This window comes from Melopsittacus undulatus, chromosome 1 (assembly GCF_012275295.1).
Source record: "Melopsittacus undulatus isolate bMelUnd1 chromosome 1, bMelUnd1.mat.Z, whole genome shotgun sequence".
Taxonomy (NCBI): Eukaryota; Metazoa; Chordata; class Aves; order Psittaciformes; family Psittaculidae; genus Melopsittacus; species Melopsittacus undulatus.
In genome coordinates, this window is record NC_047527.1 from 29638106 (window position 1) to 29662716 (window position 24611).

At 40.6% G+C, this 24611-nt stretch overlaps 1 protein-coding gene across 1 annotated transcript in view; it reads left to right on the forward strand.

The window, feature by feature from the left end:
- The window catches only part of ZNF704 (zinc finger protein 704), an 89172-nt gene extending 73580 nt beyond the window's left edge, over positions 1 to 15592 (forward strand). Inside the window, exons 6-9 of the mRNA XM_034068780.1 lie at positions 1380 to 1641; positions 6607 to 6711; positions 11690 to 11784; positions 13541 to 15592. Coding sequence (XP_033924671.1) covers positions 1380 to 1641; positions 6607 to 6711; positions 11690 to 11784; positions 13541 to 13652 — 574 coding nt within the window. The 3' untranslated portion in view covers positions 13653 to 15592. The remainder of the gene's footprint in view (positions 1 to 1379; positions 1642 to 6606; positions 6712 to 11689; positions 11785 to 13540) is intronic.
- The last annotated feature ends 9019 nt before the right edge of the window (positions 15593 to 24611 follow it).

Here is a 24611-nt window from a genome sequence, read left to right on the forward strand (position 1 = left end):
GGAATGCATCCCTGTTGTGTAGTCTGTTACCCAGGGCTTAAAAATTAAAGTGATCATGAGGAAGTAGTCTGGTGCAGAGCTCAGGAGAGTCTTGCAAAGGGCATAGTAATTGCTGTTGTGATCTGAAGAGTGAAGTAATCAGAAACACAAAATGTCTCTCAAAATGGCGTTATGGGTGTTGCTTTGTCCTGTGTATTATGGGGAGATCCTTTTTTGGTCACAGAAGATGGAGAAGTAAACAGCAGAACTTCTCTGAAATTTAGAGTTTGTAACTTTGCCTGAAAGAGGAGTTTTGGTGAATGTGGCTGCAGTTTGATGTGTGGTACTTCTGGTAGAGTCTTTCAAACTGGGGAACACATGCTCTCTCAACAAGTTCTGCTGGGTAAGGTGGTGAGAGGACCATAGAGAGAGGTATCGGAGTAAGCGGACTGAATAACTGGTTAGGAGCTGGTTTTGTGGTGTGTGCCTGGAAGAGGCCCATTGTTCACCCCTGATATGGACGTGCAGCCTGGAGGATGTTTAGGGCTCCCAGATTTCCCATATGGAAGATTCAGGAGAAAATACAGATGTATGAGCTGTGAGTTACCTCTGTATAGCATGTGGATTATTAATGTGCTAAGAGAATGATTTGTTTTGAACTTCAAAACAGATACATAGCTTACTGGGAGGTATTGTTTCTAGCACTTGCACTCAAATACACAGCAGATAGTGCCAGGGACGCAGGGGCAATTAAATCTTTTACATTTCCTCCTTCAGTAATTCTGCTCCTGGAGAGCAGGACCAGAAAGTCTTGCAATAGCAAGCAAACTGATACATGTCCCTTTTCTACCTGTCTCTGAAGGAGTTGCATGGTGAGACTGCTAGCAGCTTCTTCTGTTACACCAGGAAGGTTTTGGTGGACCACAGGCATGACTATATGTTGTTTCATTAAGTAACCTATGATAAGATTGCATACTGTTTGCTATAACATTAGTGAAGTATATCTTGTCCATGTTTTTTTTCCTGTCCTTCTGTGACTGCTATGTCTTTCCGAAGTCAAAGTACACTGAGATTCTTGTTAACTTCAATAGTTAGGAATGAGAAGCTGATATTCAAGCTGAAGCATGGAAGTTAAACATCTATTTCAAGGTCAAAAAAGATGTCATGAAGAACACAGAGGGAAAAAAAAATCTAATTCTCCTTTCCCTTCAGACGAGATGATTTTCTCTTCCTCTTCCCCTTTCGTGCAGTCAGATTGCTGATAAAGTAGGTAGTGTTGAAACTGGGAATAGTAATTTATTGCCAGTATGAATATATTTGCTCATGTATCTAGATCTTAAAATTTACCTTGGGGTTTGTGCTTTCATTTAATCAGTCTTTCATTCTTTGTCTTGGTACAGACGTGTAGGAGAGTCTGACTACAGTGATGGAGAGGAGGATTTTTACTACACAGAAATCAGGCTCAATACGGACTCAGTAGCTGATGGCTTAAGCAGTCTTTCCCCAGTCTCTCCATCTTTAGCATCTCCTCCTGCCTTTCCCACCCAAGATGCAATCCATCCCGAAACTTCCTGTGCCAAAACCGAGACTAAATTGATGACACCTCTGAGCCGCTCAGCTCCTACCAACCTCTACCTCGTACACACGGACCATGCTTACCAGGTAATGCCAGTGAGAGCGAACTCAACTGATTACACTAATGTCATTAATGCATAAAGAAATGTCAGATGACAGTGTTTGGAATTTAAAAAGCCAAGTCTAGTTTTAGCTCAAAAATTTGAAAGGTTGAAAGGTTTTCAGGGCAGTTCAAGAGGTTTGTCTTATTTAAATTTAAATGTCTGCTTCTGAGCTAGTTGTTTGTGCTCCTACCATAACCAGTGGGTACTGGGGTGCTCTTTATCCAGCCACACTCAGAGGCGTACTTAAGGCTGAGAAGAGCTGCTCTGTGTATGTCATTGTGTGTATATCATTGCCTACCTCAGTTAATTCTTCACTGACCATAAGGAGAGCCCAAGATGACATGCTCAGATGTGGTGTCCTGCATTGTAAAAACTCTCAGTCAGCTGAATCCCTCCCCGAGTCTTCATTTCAGCTCTTCATGTACTGTTGGCAAGTAACCAAGGGATGCTGGGAAATTAATTTCCTTTATTTGTACAGTGTGAGATGTCAGTTTTCGTATGTGAAGCAGGGCAGGATGAATGAAAAGGCATATGTGGTATCATCCTACTCTTAGAGGTAATGCTTTGCAAATGGCAAAAATCCAATCAGATTCAAAACCTGTTGTTCCCAAAACTTTCAAGTTCAGACAGAAAACATTAATTTTAAAAGTGCACTAAAACTTGACATGTTTTCGTCTGGATACCATATGAGAAAAGACGAATAAAGGCTTTGAAGTAGTGTGGTCTGTGACCTGCGTATGTACTTGGAGAACTGGACTCTGTTAGGACTAGTTCTTTATATACAGCATTGTACAGTTGAAATCTTTTTGTTGTGTCTGAAGCAGACCCACTAAAAAAGGCACCGCAGAGAGGGAAGCACACAGAACTCACAGGGTTGTTTCAGGCTCTCTTGCATGGCAGAAAGCATGGGTGGAAGTTTGGCATCTCAGGTGGGAGCTACATCAGGTAGCACACCAACTGGGGGACTGATCAAGCCGGCTAGGAGAAAAGACTTTCTCTCAAGTGTAGCTTAAGCCCTGCAAGTCTAAGCTGCTGAGAAGAATCTTACTTCATTTGGGATGTGCAGTGGTGACAGTCTCCCCTGCAACTTGGAGGCTCACTCGATCCTTTTTATAAGCAGCCTTTGAGTAAAGCACGTGTCTAAGGAAATCGTAGTTCAAATAGAACTTAATGGACTAGAAGAGAAGGTGATAACAGTGTCTTTCATACCACCATATTTCCTGCAGTTTGCTTGCTGGGGTGAGCCATGTGCAGAATTTCAAAACTTTTTTTACTTCTTGTATTATCCATATCAAACCTGAAAATATCGAATGGGAATGTAGTGATGAAGGTTGTATCTCATGGGAATGAGAGCATGAAAGTGGCAATTACTTCATTGGGAGTGAAAAGGCAAAATTCACAGCTCAATGAACTCAGAGAAAGGAGGCTGAATAACGTTAACAGGAATCCCAGTATTCCTGTTAAAAAAGGGAAAAAAATGCAAAATCCAAAGCTGGGTCAGAAGAATCCAAACCAGACCTGTTAGTTGCTATTTTCTGTACGACATGAGAATGTACTATCTGTAGTAAGGAAAAGTACAAAGGGAAAGCGAGCAGGCACATTCTGACTCTCTTCTCTGACCCACTTCTATGGAGGAGGAAGGATTTAGAATAAATGAAGAAAATGTGGAAAGTACAGCAAATGAGGTGAACTGCAAAGGAGGAACCCCAACGAAAGATAATGCTAGAACAGTCTAACATCTTCCTTGGACGAGATAGCTTTGTAAGCAACAAAGAGGCAGTACAGAAGAGCAAATCCCTGTGGATTTGAGGAGAGCATTTTATTTTACAAGATCTAAGCAGTATTTTTTAGGGTAGAGATTAAATGTAGTGTAGGGGAGAGAGCTGGGGAGTCAGGGAGAACAGCAGTGAGTTATTGTGAAAGAGCTATTGAATGTTATTAGTGGGGCTGAATAAAAAGCTGTTTTGGTGCCTGATCTCATTTTCATTAAATCATTTGGGTACCACACAAATACTGTAATAAACTTGGGAGACATCAGCCGTACAAAGATATATATATTATGCTTACATGACTGGGTGGTCTTAACAATAGGGTTTTGATGAAATTTAATGGCAGAACATGAAACCGCACCTGGAGTACTGCTTTCAGCTCTGGGGCCCCCAGTATAGGAAGGATGTGGACCTGTCAAAGAGGGTCCGCAGGAGGCCATGAAGATGATCAGAGAGCTGGAGCACCTCTGCTATGGGCACTGGCTGAGAGTTGTGCTTGTTCAGCCTGGAGAAGGCTCTGAAGAGACTTTATAGCCTCTTTCCAGTACCTGAATGGTGTCTACAAAAAATCTGGAGGGGGACTTTTTACAAGGGTGTGTAGTGATAGGACAAGGGGGAATAGCTTTAAACTGGAAGAGTGTAGGTCTAGACCAGATATAAGGAAGAAATTCTTTACCGTGAGGGTGGTGAGGCACTGGAGTTGTGGCTGCCCCGTCTCCCTGAAAGTTGTTGGCCAAGTTGGATGAAGTTTTGAGCAACTGGCTGTGGTGGAAGGTGTCACTGCCCCATGGCGGGAGGGTTGGAACTAGATGATTTTTAAGGTCCCTTCCAACCTAAGCTGTTCTATGACTCTATGATAATGAGATTTTTCTGCTATAAACTGTGGTGGTTAGAAAATGATGTGAGGAGGAAACTGATGCTCATTAATCAAGCACAGAATGACCATGAGCCAACAACAGTACAGCTGTGTCAGGGAAAAAAAGTTGTCAGCTTTCTTGGGTTAGAAATAAGTGGGAGAGACAGGGAATTTTAATGTTGTTATACAAGACCCCTGAGATAATTTCAGCTGAGATCCTGAGTAGAGTGCTTGTCAATCAAGCTCAAGGCTGATAGGTTCCTATTACAAGAGGTAGAAGAAAGGTGATCAGAGTGAAGATGGGGTCAGGGAGGACACAGAGCCCTGGAACTGACAGTTCAGGAACAGAAGAAGCCAGAAGAACAGGATGGGATTGCTGCTGGGAAGAAAATGGGAGGTTAAGCATAAGAGGGAAGAAGAGGAGCATGTGCTATTTCAGATATAAGGGCAGTGTTGGCACAACTAAATAATTATAAGTTAGCCATTAATAAATTTTGATTGGAAATCCAATTGAGGTCTGTAAGCAAAGAGAGATCGTGATGTAGAAGCTCTTCAGGCCATTGTAATGTTATGGCTGCTTACCTTTTGAAAGAGATTGTCCAAAGATGTTAGCCTGAAAAAGGTGACTGCTTAGTGACCAAAGAAGTACATCTGAGAAACAAATGAAGAGGGTGACTGACTGTCCAAATCTGATCATGTCTGAGGTAGATATTTAGGCACAGAGAAAAAGGTTTGAGCACCATGGCATTTTAGGAAACAAATTACAGCAGTTTTTAACTTCTTGACATGTCATTATGAAACTAGTGCCTGTACCTGTTGAATTTTGCTACAGAGGAACTACAGCTGGGCTCTTCCAGCATCTAGGGTTTCCCTTGCAGGTCTTGTTTGAATAGCCGAGGAAGTCACTTTGCTGATCGCAGCTTTGAGCTGACATCCCATGGGATGCTGAGCAAAGGCAGTGTCACCTCACTGTCCACCAAGCAGCCTCCAGTTCTTACTCCTTCCCATTTGATCAAGGTTGTGATGCAGCACTACGGGTACCATCTGGAGTTGACAGATTTTTCTTGATGCCTTTCAGCAAGGTTTTTATGTATTATGGAGCTCAGTGGATGTTTGTTCTGCATGTCTGTGTGGATTCTCTTGGAGATGTCAGCAGGCTCAGCAGCCTGCAGAGCATCGCTGCCATAGGTAGAGGCATCCGGTGGTCTTGGATTCTCTTCCTTGGGGAGACTCCAGGGATTGCATCAGCACTTGTTTACTCTGAAGATTATCTTTTATGGGGACTGTGACGTTGTAGTTTGTTATCAATCCTCTCTGCCTGGTGGTTGCTCAGGGAAGCACTCTTCCCTGAAGTGGTGAGATAACTTCAGCAGCCCCAAACACAAGCGCTTTGTAAGTGTATTGCATTATTGTCAAGCACAGGCAACCCAAAGGTAGAAGTAAAACTAATTTTTAATGGCAGGCTCTTTCTAAGTGTAAAGCAGGGAACCTTTTCTATGGTGACAGCTTGAACTTCAAGATTCAAAGGGAGGCTGTGTTTATGGTGGCTGCTCATGCTACTGCTACCCAGGGTAACTGCAAAGGTATGAATTTTCTGACTCTGTAGATTAAATGGGATTCAAAAATAGGCAGGGAAGAATTCCTGAGGGCTCACAGCCCAGTGAGAAAACCAGAGGGAAGGACCAAGATGAAAGATGCTCAGCAGCCTGAGCTCCCCACATGGGAAGAATGTAATTGTTCAAGGGGCCCAGGGGTCTGTCAAGTATTTATTTTAGCTTAGTTTTGTAAGAGCTGTTTTCTGAATCCCAAGGGTGATCTTCAGCTCCATGTTTTTGATAGGAAAGACTGTTTTAATTGAGATGATTCTTAATAGCATTTATGTGATAAACAAGCCCTTACTGGTGATCATTACCCCTGTTGTCCAGGAAGCCTCACTATCCAGTCTTCTGTTTAAAACAGCTGCCATCAGTTTAAGCCCTTCCTTGTTTATCACTGCTGCCTGGCATTATTTTAAGTTATTTGTATATGATGTTTGATTTTGGGTGGGTTTTCCTCAGATCAGGCTTCAAAGGGTTGTGTGTGGATTCTTCAGAGAGCTGTCATGTTTCTGTGCAAAGAGTTTTAAAATGTAATTATGTCCTTTCCTTACTGGCTTGTCCATGACTTTACCTCTCAGAAGGGTAAAATGCTTGTTGCCATGCAGGTTTTTTCTGCCTTGGAAAGTCTCTTGTAGTTTTACAGTTTCAAGGAGCGAAAGACTCCTTGAAATGCTTTGGGAGAGGAACGGTTCTTCTTACTGGAATAATATTTTCTTCCCACACAGGCCACTCCTCCAGTGAACATTCCAGGGTCAGCAAAATTCACTCCCAATGGCAGTAGCTTTAGCATCTCTTGGCAGTCGCCTCCAGTTACCTTCACCGGCATTCCAGTAAGTGAATGACAGAAAAAGAAAGCAATTAAAAAGAATAAGTTTTTAAAACTTTTTGTTTTGTTTTGCAGTGCCTCATTATAAAGGTAAATTTGACATAGCAGATACCAAAAAGAAACCAATTAAATATATTTGGGTGTCTACAAGCAGAGAATTGGTATGCTATCTACAATATATGGTATCTATTCTTTTAACAATATGCAGAGCCTGGCCCTATATGTTTCTTTTTGTGCCACTAAGGTTCCTTACAAAGCTAGATGTAAAGTCAGCAAAGTGATGGTTATGTTACCAGGCCAACTGAATTCAAACAGTAGAGCTATTACCTCAATGAACTCTTGAAGATGAAGCATGTTTGAAAGGCAACTGAAAGAATAAGAGGAAATGCAAAGTCTGATTCTAGGAGCCTACATATATATAGACCCTATTGATAGCAGAAAAATACTGTTTTATACAGAATATAGGTTCATTTCATACTGCATTTTTATATTAATATGTATTGCAGTTTGACAGCTTTCTAATGAAGATGTATTCGATGCATGTATTAGAGGTAAAGTCAGCGCTGACTGTTTTTTAAATTCAAAAAAGTTGGTGTACAAAGCTTCATTTCATAACCGGGACTGCAGAAACACAATGTTTGCTTGTCGCAAACGTAATGCAATATAGGTGTGTATACTGTAGGGGGAGTTAGAAACCTTTATGGAGAGTTCAAAGGTTTCCAGTGCCTAGCATGTGAATACTGAAAGTAAATGTAAATCACTATGAGTAGTGGAAGATTGTCTGTATAATGAGTAGAAATAAATATTAATGTAATGTATCCTAATTCTTATTGGAAAGCATTTTTCAGTATAAATTGATACTCTGTAATCAAAAACCTTTTTGCTATCATAACATCTCATTTACTATTACACTTCATGAATTTATGAATTTTTAAAGTGTGATATATAAAGCACATAACTTTCTTAATCCTGACAGCGACTATTAGACATGGCAATAAGAGATGCTATTTCCCTCCCTTCTCTTCACCAAGTAAATCTCCAAAGCTTCTTACTGTCAACTTTTGGCAAACCTTGGAGATTTTCTGCAGAGGCTGTGGCACCCTGCAGGGCTGATAAAAAATGACAGTGGCTGAATCAATTACATTGCACTCTGCCAATGAATATTTATTCAATTCCATCAAGGAGCAACTAACACTGAAAGACATCACGCTGGCAGCAATTTCAGCAAGGGTGCCTTGACAGAGCGTGCTATCCATAAAGTTCCTTGAGAATTTGATTTCACAACAGTGGGGTTGATACAGAGCAATTATGAAGCTGGCTCCTTCTGTGAAGTAGCAGAAATTGGTACCAGGAGTGCTGAGAATCTAAAAACGCAATTAGCCACATTGTAAATCAGACTCTTAAGAGGACAGGATTAGACACTTATGCGCTCAGTTTACTTGTTCAAGCAACAACTTTGATCTGTGGCTGTAGAGTTGAGAGTGCTCAAAAGAATTTAAGAAATGCCAAATCACTCTCTGAGAGCTGTATGGAGATGCCAATGATTAAAGTACAATTTCAAAATAATCCCAATACAAAAGCCTGGGGAAGCAGTGATGATGGCAGCATTATAAACCGCTCAAGGAACCCATGAACTGCCTTTATATCTCTTGTGTAACAACATTTATAGGCTGTTTAGCAAAAAAAAAAAAGAAGAAGGGAAAAGCCGCCTAGGTTGGCACACACTTGACTCTTCTGTCATCAGTGAGATTATTTATGAATTACTAAGACTTGCCTGCAGTGAAGAGTCACGTGCAGTAGGTGAGGGTACAAATGCAAGGTGATGTTAAATAACTGTACATTAAATGAAAGTTTTCTTGTTTCAGACTAAATTTGATATTGATTTATAAAAAAGGGCTCTCTCAATTCCCACCCTTACACTGGATGTAACTACTTTAGGAAAGCTATAGTTCAGGGGACTTCCTTCTCTTACGAGGTCTACCATGTAAAAGAGCCAGCATACTATAAACTCACACAGTTATATATGTATGTTGTCCCTGAGATTAGGTGCACATCTGTAGCACCCAAAGGAACTTCAGAGAGTTAAGTCTAAACTGTTACTTTTTGCCTGACCCTTAATATTTATTCAAGCAGTTTCCTACAGTGGCTTTGGGACCCTTTTTTGGTCTGGACAAATCACTGAGGAGTAAAGGATTAGTTACAGATTTGCAAAAGTCTACACATCTCTTGATGTTACTGATGATATGGGAATGGGGCCATTCTGTCCTTGATTCCTGAGAAAGCTGTTGCATCCTGGTTTTGAACAGGTTTCTTTCTAGACCTCTGTGTCAGCAGCTGAGTCCACAAGAGAGACAAAATTTCAATAGTCTTCTTTTGTGGGTGGGGTTTTTTGACACCTACCGTAGGTGTCTTCCCATTCATTTCAATGACACTGACCACTCTCACCATAGGCATTTATCTAGAAGTCTTATAGTCATAAAGGAGGAGAATAAGGGAAGCCTCCAGAGTCTTTATGCTTTGTGCTCTGAGTCATGCATAGGTTAGATTCCCAAGGCAAATGGAAAATACCCTTTTTCTTACCATTTTTCCAAGATAACATTAAAGGTGCAAGAGAAGGTTGAATGTTGGCACAGCTATGAGTTGTTGTTGGGTGTAGTTCTCTGAAGCAATAAGGACAAGTTCATGTTTGCTACACCACTTGAGACCGAACTAGAAGAAAAAATACAGCACAGCATGGAGATATACAAGGAGGGTGAATTAAATGATACGAGTGGGATGAGCAGCAGTGGAGTCTGTATCTCTTGGTACTGGAGGAGTTAACCACCATATAGTTCCACTTTTATGTCATGTAGGATGAAAGTCATCTTGAATGCCAGTGTGATCTCTGCTCTGTGATACTGTTTTACCTGCCCATAAGACCCAAAAATGTTGAACAGGAGAGATCTTTAAGTTTGATAATCTGATGTTTACAGATCACAGATCTTCTCTGTAAATACAGTTTTCCCCAGGAGATGTAACTGGAAACTCCAGGTCCTTGCTTCAAACAGACACTTTTGTTCCACATTCATTCTCTGTGTTAGACAACACTTCAAACGTGAAAAGTCTCCGAGGGCAAAGATTGCCTTCTCACACCCTTCTCTTAATCTGCTGAGCTGTCGCCTACAAAGGAGTACAACTGCCTGGTATTGTTTAGACCTGCTGCAGAGCATATCAGAATGCACTACAGCTCAACTTCAGTGCAGTTTAGCTGCCTTTGCATGCCAATCTGTGCAAACCATTGTGCAGAAACCCTCTCTGGGGCATGAGAGAGGGGGGCACAGTGTGCACGCTGCAATTACTGCTCAATCCTGTTCTGTGTTTGGAAGCTTTCAGGGTAATTTGTTATAACATAGGAGGCCATGAGAGTACTTTTTTGTTCAGTGATAACCAAGGAATACATTGAGTATCAGTTAGTAGTGGTAGATATAAAAAAAAACTGGAAGAATTGACTGGAGGTCTCTGGTTGCTGGTAATGACTAGAAAACTGCAGTGTGTGGTAAATGCCAAATACTAGAAAAGTGTAACTGCTTTGCATTTTGTCTTCAGTATTTCAGTCATTCTTCAGTAAAACGAGAACTAGTTGATAAAAGGTAGAGGAAAAAGCAGTAGACAACAGTCAGCCCTCGACATTCTGGAGTGATAGGACAGAAGGAGCTGGTGTGGTCTCTGCATATGCAAAACGTGACTGATGGTAAGCAGGCAGAGGCAGAAAGTAAATTTCTTTCAAGTTTTGGAGATGTATTTCATATATCAGTAATGGTCTAAACTAGTTCAGTGTGAGCTGCACATGGAGTTACAGCAGAAATTTCTGTAGTTACCAGCCAAGAGTAAAAGTTGAAAGAGTGTCTGCACTCCGTTAGGAGTACTAGCTTTTTGCTGCTGTGGAGTAGCTATAAAATAGGCTTTATATCAAGGATCAAAGCACATTCAGTAACTCTCTTCAAGTCAGGTCAGTTCTCATTCTTCCAGATACTGTGAGACTTCAAAAGGGCAGGAGTGAAGGCACAGCAATGCAGGGAACTCTTGACAATATCTGCAGCTGTGGCTGCAGGAGGCAGTGACTCCACACACCAGTTGCCCAAATGAAGCTTCTTGTTCTGTACACAACAAAAAATGAGTGTTCATAAATTTTTCTGGTGCTTTAGATGTGGCCTTTACCCAGGAGCAAAATAAGACCCTCGCAGTAAATAACTTAGGAATTACTTAAGGCCAAGTTTTATGCCATGTGATTACTCGAATAATGCTGCCAACCCCCAGGCTCATGCAGGAGGCTTATTTGGGAAATCTCAGAGGACCAAACTACGCCCTCTGCTTGGGAGCATTGACAAAGAAGAACAGACACCTGCTGAGGAGGTTAACGGTGCACAATGAAAGAAATAATGCAGTGCGTGTTACTAGCAGTCTTGATCAGAAGGGCTGCCTTGTGCTCCCATTAAAACCTTGAGGGCCACATCGTAACTGCCCTTCAGCAAATCCTCTTCCCCAGAGCTGTCTCCACAAAGAGCAACAACTCACAGACGGGAGCAACACGTGAAATCCCTTTATGTCACAAGGGGTTACTGGTATTGATCTCAGCACAGGATGGATTTTATTCTTCCATTTATTTTCTCTGTTTAAGAGCTATTTGGAGTTCTTCAATAAGAATTAATATATTATTTTCCATATTGACAAAACCCGCAGTGATGCTGATTTGTATTCTGGTTTGGTCTGCTAGGATGACTGATAGAACAGGAAACCAAAATGTAGCTAATACAATGTACCTAGTGCTAAATGAACATCTTTCTCAATAGACCTACAACAAGTTATGTGTGCATATTATATAATGACCTCTCCTGGGTATCCTTGCCACAATGCATCATGAATTGCCTTTTCTGGGAAAATTGTTGATACTGCATTCATATGTGTACATTCTTCGTAAGCAGCTTTTTTGTCTGTGTTGACAGGTCTCACCAACTCATAATCGTCCTGCAGGGAGTGGAGAGCAGAAGCAGTCCCACACAGTTCTTTCATCGCCGCCTAGGGTAGCATTTGGCTTGAGGTATGGCACCATTAGCTCCTGCTGACAGACCAGCAGCCTCAGAACCCAGAAGGCATTTAGTAAATAAGGTATCAATGGCCAGAGAAACAAAACCTCACCACCAACTGCTATTGCAATTGGTGGGCAGTTCATTACTAGAACACTTCAGAGTTAAGCATTCTGGACCTGTTTTGCTTTTCATTACCATCAGAAGTAAAGTCCAGGGGAAGAGTGAGTTGTTGTGAAATGAAAAATGCAGACTGTGGAGCACAACTGCAGGCCTTATGCCAGCATGTCTGGAGTTCAGTTGCAGATCTAAATTGCCCTGCAAAGAAACGCTGCCCAGATTCACTGCTCCAACTGAAGCATTCTGGGCTGCATTACGTGGCTTTGCTTTTTTCCCCTGAAAGGCTGGGCTGTCATGTATTCATCACCAGTCAGTCTGGTATTTGGATCAGTTGAATTATAATAAACCGTATCTTACAATAAATCAGATCAAAGCAGAGCTTCTTATACCTTGTCTTCTGAAACATAAGCTACATTCACTTCCATTAAAGCTAACTGATGAGTGGAGTCTGCTTTAAAAGCATTCAGAAAGTCATGTTAAGAAAATCAAACCGTGACACTAAATTTCTCACAGTAAAGAAACTATTTCTCACAGTTTTGAAGGTGACCGTACTCTAAAACAAAATAAAAGGAAGATTTCTTGCTTTCTGTTTTCTTCATCACTCTCAGATCATTGCATATACTACAAACCAAACTTCGGATCTTCCTGATTCATGGATTGTGCTGTTAACGAATGTTCAGTATTAAAAAAATGTGTAGGTATGCAAGAGAGGAATCACCAGGCAATTCCCATGTGTGCCATGCAGCATGTGATAGGGGTGTAAAACAATTCTGTCTGTGCAGCTACTTTTTTAAGACACCATGACCAGTGGCACTGCTGGTGTGAGCATTGAGTTACTTGCTGTAGCATCACTCCTCAGGTTTGCTGTCTTCCTAAGTGCTGAGTAAAAAGAGGTTCCATTTTAACAGTTACTTTGATCATTGTCTAAACCTGTGAACTTTTGAGTGCAGTTTTAAGATGGAAAACATGACGGTTATTACAGCTCTAAAAGTGCATACTGTCTGCCTTGTTGACACTGGGGACAACAGAGAAGGAGCACATGTGAATGTGCTGCTAATGAGGGCAAGGGTTAAAACTACTTCTTGATCGCTTTGTTGGGTTTTGGTCAGTGAGATCAGAGCAAACAATGCAGGAAGGACAGGCAAGCTTAGGAGCTGGTACCTTTTCCCCCTCTTCTGCATAGCTGTTGCCTGCTAGTAGTCAAGTTCTGCTGCTCAGAACTATGCAGAAGACTGATACCACAGCTCTACAGCAAAGGTGACTGCCTGACGTGGCCAAGATGTGCTGTAGAATAGCTGTGGCTGCCCATTACAGCTGGGCACTTAGCCTGGATAAGGTACCATTTATGCAGACTGGGTTTAGTCCCTGGCTGAAGTCAGGGCTATACATTCCTGGGGTCGTCCCTGGTGCAGAGGAGCAGGCTCAGAGGCTGTAGAAGCCAGGTGAGGAGAAGGACTGCTCCCTCAGAGCTGTGAAGTCACAGCTGTATGTCTGCTTGTGAGCTCCCAGTTGACTCAAACCCACATCACTTTGAAAAGCTGGGAGGTTCTCTGCCTACTGCACTCCTTTGAGATTGTTGTCCTGATCTTACTGTGATAAAGCAAAGCTACAAAAGCATGTCATTAACAAGCTTCCCTTTCTTTCTGACAGGAAACCTAGAGGGGAGGGGAAGAAGTGTCGGAAGGTCTATGGGATGGAGAACAGAGATATGTGGTGTACTGCCTGCCGATGGAAGAAGGCCTGCCAAAGGTTCATTGACTAAAGATTGAAATTGTGCAGAGGATTTTGGGATGGGGAGGACAACCGCAGAACCAGATTGCTCAGCTGCACTGTATCACTTCCCGGTTTTCCCTCCAGTGATGTGGTATTGGAGGTTTTGTTTTCTCGGGGTGTTTTTTTTAAAAAGAGCTTTGTATTTCAAAGTGAAGCACTTGTAGCCAAGGAAGAGCACTAAGCAAAACCTGTGTGGAGCAATAGAGAAAAAAACCCAAGAGCATACAGCAGAAATCTGTCTAAGTATGGAAACCAGAGCAGCTATTAGTGTTTTTCTGTAAAAGAAAGGAAAAAGTTAATTTTTTGCTAACTCTGTGAGCTATTTGCTCCCTAAGATCATTTTTAACCATTTCAGTCTCTGTGCCGTGAACGTCTGTATTTGCTAAACTGAACGCTTTTTCTTTTCCTGAAACAAAGATCTCTTTTTGAAAGCTTTCTAATAAACACTTCAGAGTCCTATAAGCTACAGTTTTCTTAGCAAAAGCTGTACTAAGACTGGAGACTGCTAAATAATTCTCCTGATACAAATGATCATGATTATATTCTATTTTTGGAAAGGGCATGTGGGGAGGAGTTGGGATTTTCATTTGTTTGTTCATGGAAGCCAAGCAAAGTCTGAATTCGCAAGAAGGACAAGCAGTGCTCCTGGAAGATTCTTAAACCAGGCACAGATCAGTGGAGTGGAACGAAGTAATTTAAGTACCAAATTGGATTTTGATACTCTAGAGGAAGAAAAGCAGCAATGGAAAGTCACCAGCAGATACTGTCACAACAAGAAGTTGAGGGAAGAAATCCAGGGATGCTTGCTTGAAACCTGTAAAAATAAAATGGCGGTTCAGGAGCTTGTCTTGCTGCTCCCCCATTCCTGAGGGAGGATGAAGAGTTGGACCAGCGCGCCTGTTGCTGCAGGAGGCCTATAAAGAACTGGTAAATGCAGCCACTAAGATTGTATGTAATACCTATTCAGGGACATGATCCAGCCCAGCCATTCTGCTGTTTGCTTCCTTTTCTCTTATTTGAGAGATTGTTGTTAAGATAAGGTTTGCTCAGCTTTTTTTTTTCACCTTACTATATAGTTTCTAAGATTTATTTGACACAAAAAGTGGGTAGAGAAAAGAAAATGCTCCCTTTCCACAACATCATCTCAGAAATAGAAGTTCAGCAGCAAAGGAATGCCGTATTTATGGTAAAAGTCCATTTCTTAACTAATCTTGATACACTAATTAACAAGTTTCTGTACTTGCAGGGCTTGGATAGATTTGGGTACTTCAGTTTCTTTGTCCGTGAAGACAGACAATTGTCTAAGATGTCTGTAAGGGGACTCGAAGTATCTAACAGCTCTCTAAAATCTAGTCCAGAGTTGACTTGATAGCTTTATGAAGTGTGCATTGCTGCTTATGCCTATGTAAAAGCACAGAACAGCAATGCAGTTGTTTAGAATATACACTATGAATTCAGTAAAGCAGTACTGAGAAGTAAAATCTATAATAGGAGCTACTGAAGGTTATCATCTGATTTTCTTTGAACAAGTTAATTGGGCAATCAAATGCCTCATTTGAGCAGGCTATTGCTGCAGTTGTTCACAAATTGTGTGATTTACATGCACAAGTGGCAAGACACACTTGCATACACCCAATTACTTGATTTTTTGCCCAATGTGTTCTCTAAGTCATTAAAGAAAGAAAAATAAGACTCTGGAATCTAGTAAGACCTTGATATATGTACACACGTGTGTGTATGAATATATATCTATATGAAACTATATGTTATGTAGTTACATATATATATATATATATATAAATCTGGGATCAGCAGGGAGGAGAAAGGTTGTTTTCTTTATAAATATAAAACCCAAGACACTAAAGGTCAGTGGGTATGTACAGCCACTGTATTATCTTCTTTACTCTTAGTAAAATGTTGGTCATGGTATTTCTTTGGATGTTGTATTTTTTTTCAATTTCCTTAGTAAAATACCTCATAGTCATTCATAGTCATTTCATCTTCAAACACTGAGCGTGCTGATGGTTCTACTTTGGTAGAACTTAGAAAATGTGGGATCTTTCCAAGATACTCCTGCCAGTTCCCCCTCCCCCCCAATTTTTACAAGCACTCTGAGACTAATTATGAAGTGTTCCATAATTAATTTTACTATTGTTAGACTGACAGTGTTTGCCTCTATATTTGTTGTTCCCCTCCTTTTATATTTTCCCTTTTTGCTTTGGAGGATTTTATTGGAAAATAATGCATCAAATTGCATATTGTTTCTGTAATGTCATGGCATCGTGAGCACCTTCCCGAGGGCACTTTACGAATTATTGTAATAAGATTATTCTTTATGAATTTCAGCACGGAAGAATGGTTTTGTTGCCAGACCAGATTGCCCTCTGGTACATATTTGATACAGATTACATAGAGGCAAAAAAGCCACAAATTGTCAAAGCGCAATAGAAAGTTGGTGTTAACGAAACAGAGGACAGAAGATACTTGGTAAATCCTGCCAGCACAAAGCTCAGTTACCAGTGTTTTTACACAACGTTTAATCAGCAGTTTATATTAAATCAGTTTTGCATCTTATGGCTTTGGCATTTTGATTCAAAAGCAGGCACTTCTCCAGTTACCATGGATAACGGTAGAGAGGCAGCGTGGCCACCTGGACCCACGTGAAGCGCTCACCAGTCGCTTCGTGCCTTGAACTCAGATTACTTCATGTCACACGAGCACTGCAGCTCCCATCAGGATCCCCTTCACCCTCCTGACACACCCAGCAGGAGCAGAAATATCAGCAAAGCCTTTCCTGTGCTGGCAGTACCAGCATTATCTGGAATAAGTTCTTTTCAGTCTGTTGCTTCTGTGTTGCTCTAAGCTGCGTCGCTGTCCTTCTAATGTCCATTCATCTCACACTTCTGCACCAGCCTCTCTGGAAGAGTCAGACTTTTCTGTTTTCCCAAGAAAGGGCTAGCCTGAATGCTGTGGGCATCTATCATCATCAGTACATGCCATTTCCCCTATTGTGGTTTATCTGCAGGAGGTAGGTAATTGTCTCTGAACTCCCAGAGAAGTGACCCAAATGCATCACACAGCCTCTGTGTGCTGCAGGGATTTGGATGTGGGTTTGTTCATGTCAAGAGCCAGAGCTTCCCCCTGAAATACAAAAAAATGGAAGGATCTATTTTATTGGCTTTAACCACTTACTAGTATTGATGCTGGTAATAGAAATCACCAACATCAGTATCAGTGGAGATCAGCTGTATAGATCCCTAATACTTTTCTTCAGGCATTGTTTTGCTTAACAAAGCTGTTTCCCACTTCCCCCTCTACCCCATCCCCCAAAAGATATAGAAAAAAATATAATTTTAGAAGTGAGAACTTTTAATGGCAATTTTTAAAATGTCACTGTGCTCCAACTGCGCCTGTATGAATCTATTGGACGTTACAAACTCACATCATTGCAGTCATAAAACGGTTTCCAACCAAAACAATGTGCCTGATTCTCTAGTGCCTTGCACAAATATAACATGATGCAAAGGGAGTAAGAGCTCTTCTATTCCAATTAGCAGGTTTACACTGACTTTTAAGCAATGCCACTTGTCACCTTGTGGCTATCTGTTGTTGTGTAAACCAAACCTGTATGCCCTGCCGGTGTGAATAAGCTGAGCAGAATGCCTGTTGAACTGCTTTTTCCAAATCACTAGCCTGGTATGAGTGTCAGCTGTCAAATGATCCCAGATTCCTTGCACTCATTCACTATCCCTGCCATCACTTTGTTCATTCCTTCTCCCCTTCACTTTTTTAAGGTAATGACCAAGTGGGCAACACTACAGGAGGCAAAGCTTTGGCCAGAAGTTCTTGCAGAACTGCATGTAAGAACAATTCCAGCTTCATGCCATATCCCAGATGTTCTTGTCACTCACTTTTTATTTTTGAGTCATTCTGACCTAGTGAGGCAGGATGGTTTTCTCTCTCTTGCTATGGTCTGGGACCAGTGAGAATGACCCTGCCAGGAATTCAGGACAATCACTTTAACTGTGGCAATACAAGGTAGTTTATTCTTCCCCTGCCTGTAAGTATGTTGAAACACCACCTCAGAAATAAGACCTGAACTCAGAATCTTGCTAGCTATGTACAGATACTTCAGAGGTTACAAGTGACGCTTGTTTCTGTTGGTTCAAACGCTGGTCATCTGTTGGAGAAAGTTGTGCTGTGCCTTTTCATAGAAATACTTTGATAAGGAAACATTTGTAAAGTGTCATCTTGGTTTTATATTTACACTTTATTCAGTCTTCCTGTAAGGTGGTAGCACTCAGTTGCAGCACTGGAACTGAGGCCTGTATGGATTATGGGATTTAATCTGCATTCGTCAGGGGTTTTCTCAATGATAACTGTGGGCTGTAGCAAAGCATCATAGCTTAGATTAGTATAAGTTCAGGAGAGTTTTATGGCACCTTTAGCAAAATAATAGCTAAAAAGTAAGCCACAAGAAGGATTAATCAGGCTGAGGGTTTAAATACATACTGCATCCGCTAGATGTGAGCAGTCCTTGTCTGCATCTGTGAGGAGAATCCAGAACAACCTTGAAAATTAGTCTCTTTCCAGTGACACCAGAAAGTGTCTGCCATTTGCCAGTCCTCTTGAAGAAATCAGGTTTTACTTTGGAGTCTTTATCTCAGCAATTAGTGTATGATGTGTAATGCTCAGATAAAAGATGTTACTAAGATGCTTATAAAAACTGCCTTTGGAAGACAGGAAAAGAAAGAGTCAATGCAGATTACCTCAGGGAATGTATGAGAGATGTAAAGGCAGGGTGTAGCTTTATTTAAATGGAAGATGGCTAAGAAATTAATTTTTTCCTAGGCAAAATTAAAGAGCAATATGTCACTACTTGACTTACTGAAATTAGAAGGAAGCACTAATTACTGAACAAGGTCTTAATGCTACAGCTTATGATGTTCCAAATAGGAAAAAAACCCCATGTTTGATAGTATAAAAATACAGAAAATGAGCTTGAACCATAACCTAATTATAGTATAAATCTATACATTTGTATACATCTTTTAGGAAATCTACTGTAAATATGAAGGCTTCTTGTTTATATAGCTGCTTGGTCAAAGAATACTTTGTCTATAATTGTGTCTATATAATTGTATACTTCTTACCAAATTACTTCAGCAAGCAAAAAAGAAATACTTTAGCATGATATCCTGGAGGTGCTGAGTACCCACTTTGCAATGTGCTCATTCTACATGGAATTGAAAAAAAATGTGGCACCATGGGTTTGGTAGGTTTTTATCATATCTGCAAAGGTATCAGCTTCAGGAAACCCAAGATTTTATTGAACCCTGTTAACTGGTACTTTGAAGGAATACATATGCAAATTCTCATTTTTTTTCTTTATTTGTATTCAAAGAAATTACTTTGGGTCCATAATAATTTTTCCTGTCAATTCTTTTTCCTGTATCCAGGGACTCCATTCTGCAAATTCCCAGATATTTATACTGAAGTGAATGAAAATGAGAATCTTCAATATTAGGACCTAAAAGTGCAAATAGCACCTGGCATCAGAATTTGTAGTATCAGTATTTAGCTGTAGTAAATAATTTTTGCAGTGAAGCCAACAATTCTTTCAGGGAAGGGGAGCACCTAACCTATAGACCAGCAGGTTTGGCTGTGCAGAGGCAGAGCTGCTGGTATTCCAGCAGTAAAATGTAGGCTCACATAGATCAGAGCACTCAAGTAGGGGTTTAAGTGTGTGAGTTCTTTGTTGATGAGACTACCTGTGTTTCTAAAGTTCGGCACACATTTGTATGCTTTTCTGAAACCAGACTTTTGGCAAGAGCACATACTCTTATAGCTTTGTTTGAAATACTCACTTTGTAAGACAATCTATCTTTCTCTGCTTTTATGCAATTTATCTTGTATTTAGAGACCAGACAAATTTAGAGAATTTTGTTTTTTAATTATTTCTTGCATTGCAGAGGGAAAGTGAGAATGAAAACAGGTTTAACCATACACTTGAGCATGTGAAAGCATTGCCTAGGTTTGTAAATGGTGTCCATTTGCCATCAAGTTCAAAGGAACTAATTTGAGCATGTCAGAAAAAACAGCACATGACAAGCAGGTCACATTACATAAATGTATGTAGTTCCATCTGTATTCCCTGTACGCTCAACACTCCTTCAGGCAACTGGAGTCATCGGAGCTCTGAGTGTGCAAGGAAATACATAATTAAGTTTCCCTAAAAGCTTTAGGAATGCCGTGCTTTTAAGCCACAGATGATGTTGTCTGTGTAATTTGTAGTGTTAAAAGCAAATAGATGGTAGCCTTATTAACAAGGTGCAATACTTACAAAGGGCTAAATTATGGAAACAAGTCGTGTGTATTCGTACAACATTGAAAATGTGCACTCTTTTAAAACTGACTTTTATAGCACTGGGATCTTATTACCTCTCTGAAATTATAATGTTGGTATAATTTTATATCCATTTTATACACTATGAAACAGGATTTGGGATTGCTTGGCTTGAAATTGTATTCTTTTGAAAATAACTTTTAAAATTGAGAGATTCCTTCATCACAGTATACAGTCTGAATGGGATCATACAACATAATTGGCTCCATCTTATGTAGAGAGTTCATGTAAGTTTATATAGCTTATATACCTACATAGAAGTATGTAACATCAAGGAGGTTATACAGGAAAAGCTTACATTAAAGGTTTGTGGTTCAGTTATGAAAAAAAGGGTTTCAACAATCAGACTAAAAGCTCCACTTATGTTTTTTCTCTCCGTCTGCACCATGGGATCAGCAGAATACAGGCTGCCAAGTATTGTGTGTCTTGCTATCATACACCTTTTTTTTTTTGCTGTTAAATAATGACAGACATGCCATTATTCCATTGCTCTTATTGTTCTGTCTTAAAGTCCAGAATTAATTAAGAGGCAGAAATAACCTCATCTGTTGGACAAAAGTTCTTTGGGTGTTTCCCTGTTTGACTGACTTAATAGCAAAGGCTGAAAGGACAGGCTCAAGTTCACGAACATTAGTTGAAAGAGGCTTGAGCCAGTCAGTTAAGACTTGAAACAGAACTGCTCAGAATCAGATCCCAGTAGGAGGAAACTAGTCTTAAGCAGTCAATTGCAGAAGTTTTTTTGGTTTGGTGTTTTGAGGTGTTTTTTTTAATTACAAGCCTGATGAGAAGTCTTGTTACACAGTTAAGAGCAAAATGCAGATAGTGGTACAACTAGCTGGGCCCTCGAAGCATTGCAGATTTTCTCAGGAGTGTTGCAATTACTTCCATAAATAACTACACCGGCTAGGACTGCTCATACAGGTAGGGGGTGTAGAACAAAAGCACTTGGGGTTTCCTCTGTGTGACTATTTCTACTGTAATTGAGAGTGCGAGTGCTTGAGAAGAGGATTTTGCTGTTAGGCTTTGTGAGAGGGATGGATAGGCACCCAGGCACATGGTGTGGTGGCTGGAAGATGTTGGTCGAGTTTCTAGCACTTTTCCAGCTCTTTCCCAACTCTTCCACTTCCTAAACAAGTGTTTTATTAGTAGAGTTTTGTAAAGGGGACATTGCCTCATGACTTCCCAATGGCATTGCTAACACTGCACCAGCAACCCCTGCATTTGCAAGGAACCAGACATCATCTTTGTTAGTCATGGAGTTTGGGCCATATTATTTTAGATTTTATCTCTACATTTCACCTAACACTGTAGTTCCACAGCAGATTAAGTTGGCATAAGCTCGTGCTACTGTTGAAAGAGCTGTTCTACCCCTGGCAGAGACATTCTAAAATATCGTGGGATATGCTAGCTTGAACCACTCCTAAAAGTGTAGGTCTGTATAAAATGCTTAAAGGCTACATCAGGATATGGTTTGCTGGGTTGGTACCTCTGCTCTTCATGTGGCAGGCATGATAATACTGCCTTTATCCCACTCTGTCTTGGTTGGAGTCTCATTAAGGGCCTGGACTTGAGCATACTCCTCCAGTAGCTATAGCTCAGGAGAGCTCCACTAACACATGGTTGCTTAGCACTAATAGAATACCATAAAAACAGCATTTATTTTGATATGGAGTCTTGGGGTGGAGGGGAGAGTTAGATCAATAATACTATGTGCAATGAGTCTTAGGACCATTATCTGTGCCATGGTTTTGCTAAGCAGATTCTGGAAGAGTTAAGGGACATGAAAAGCAACCTTACTGGGCCATGTTCCTCCCTGGTCCAAGGGTGTCCTGGAGCCAACCTGATGTTATTCAGGGTAGTCTCAGGCCATGCACGGTTTACTGGGGAATGTGATCACTGTGCAAGATCTCTGGGCCACAGAAAACCAGGGTGTACTTCTTACCCAGACATGATAGCAAGTAGGAAAGATCCTCAGCTGCTTTGTTAGTGCCGTTTTCCAGTCCCTCTTTATTACAGGATCAGTGTAATAGTGATGGGACTGCTGGGAAAAGGTAAAGGCTCCTCAGCTAACTGAAGGAAGATAACTGCCATCATCAGTTGCATTATGTTTTGTTAAACTCTGTGAAGAAAGTAATTACGTTTTCTTCTCCTCTGCTAGTCATACTATTTCATATAAGAAAAGTATTTCCACCACAGAAGGGGGTGAATTTAGCACCAGTTAAGCAGCTGCAGGAAAAAGCCAATTGCCCAGTTTTTATGAATATGGGATTTCTAATCCACTCTGCTTGCAAAGTGCAAGTAAGACTAAGCACTACAGACTGAGACTGCAGTACTTAGAGCCGTGCACCCTTCCATCTCACTTCAGTCACAAAAGGGAAATAACTTCCCACATACATTGTTCTTCCTTTGTTTCCTATCAGATACGATTTTGAAGAAGATAAAGTAAATGTAGGTTCTTTTTTTAAAAAGTATTTTTTCTGAATTATTATTTTTGGAACCAGAGCATTTTTCTTTCACTCAGTATAAAATTACTGTACTTTTATTTGCTCTGCATTGCACTTTATGTATTTTTTTTCACTTGTTGGGCTTTTGTTACTCTAGTTTTAACTACAAATTAACCATGAAACTAAGATATTTTTATAAACATGCAAGTTTCATAAAATACAGCAAATAAACTATTTAGGTCAGAGATGTTTCTAATGATATGTTGAAATACTATAGCTTCTGTAATTATTTACCATTTGGTAAATTTAATACATTAATGGATAGTATGGTTTAAAATGGAATATAAGTAAGCAAAAGACAAGGTTCTAGACATTGGAACTGCTTATGTGTATTAGCTAACTGATACGGGTCTTAACAAAATTAGTCTAATCTAGGTTAAAGAATTATAAAACTATTTAATAAGCCAGGTTCAAATGAAAAGAGGTTACAAAAAAGTTGAAATTGGTTTAACCTAATTGCTGAAAAAATAGTATTTTCCACCAGGCTAATGCAGAGCTGTCTAGTGGGCAGTCTGATAAGCCCCTTGTCCCTGGAGTGGCTGAATTCACACAAGTACAAGACACTACCTGAAGTCAAATGGGAGTATGTATTTCCTTGCTATCAGCAGTAGCGCTTCAAACTCTTGTGATTAAAGATGCATTTTCAGGGTGACAATAGTACTTCCATTTGTTTTTTTCCTGCCTTCATCCCCTCTAATTATGGGAGCCAGTGTCCTAAAGACAATCTTCTTGTTCCTAAATGAGCTAATGAAGAGCTTACTTACCTTCCCTCTGGTTTTGGTATTAGACTTGCAGCCCTAATACAACTGCACATAGTTTTGCTTAAGAATTCTTAGATGCCAGTTAAAAGTGTTTAAACAAAGAACAGCTACTCTACCCCCGCACAGAATCCCTTCAAATCTTGTGGAGTATACTGAAAAATAAAGACCTTTCTTACTTTTACTTTGTCCAAACTCTTTATTCCAAATCATACCTGGGAAGATGGAAGTCTGCAGTGACTGGAAAACAAAGCATAAGGTAGTGAAAGAGGAGAGAGAGAGATGGTGAGACTCACTTTCTTCCTGGGCTCCCCTCTCCCAGGCTGGTACGTGTGTGTGCACAGACCACACACAGCTCTGAAGTCCTTGACACCATGATGTGAAACCCCTTCAAAAGTGCTTTGTCAGCCACCTCCCACAGCCTTTTAAAGAGGCTTTCAGACATCCTGCTTTTTACATTTCTGGGTAAAACTAAAAGCTAACCTCTGTTCCAGTAGCATGATTACTGTCTCACCTTGAGCTGCAAGTATATAATCCTGCTGGTTTTAATCAAGCTACAGGTTTGCCTACAAAAATGGGCAAGATCCGGGTATTTCTGCATGCTGTAAAGCCATGGTGTCCTTTTAGGGAGTAACAGGAGAGTCTGGAACATGGCAAGTGCACCGCCAGCATCAAGCAAGCTTTGTGCTTGGCATTAGTGGGCACTGGGATACCTGTGCTGAAGAGAAATTGTAGGTTAATGTCACCTATGCAACCTACAACAGAGATGAGTACTGCACAACACTGCTCAGGTCTTGTAAGCATGGAGAAACTAAGCTCAAAAGCTTTGCCCTAAGCACAGAGTGTCTCTGAATACTCAGTTTAAGTTTGGCTGAGGAGCAAGAGTAGTGACAGGCCTACTCCAAGGTGGTGACCCATCAGGGAGCACAAATAACAGATCTGTTGCCCAACTAGTTTCCCTATTTTCATGTATGTTTGAAGGAAAGCTTAAAAGACTTCTACATGATCACAATCTGATTTGATTCTGCCCTCTGGGGGCATCTGTGGGTCAGCGCAGCAGATTTAGGTAAGGTACTTCCACTGCCAGTGACTTGCACATAGCAAAAAAAACCTGTTTCTTAGAAGCAGGTGCTTTTTCTTTTCTTTTTCTTAAGACAACAAACCACAAAAAAATGCCATTCTGCAGCCTTCTGTTAAACTCTCACTGTCTCCCTGTAGCACCTGCAGCTGGGGAGAACTCTAAAGTTCAGAGAACCGTGGCCATAACTCATCAAAAAACC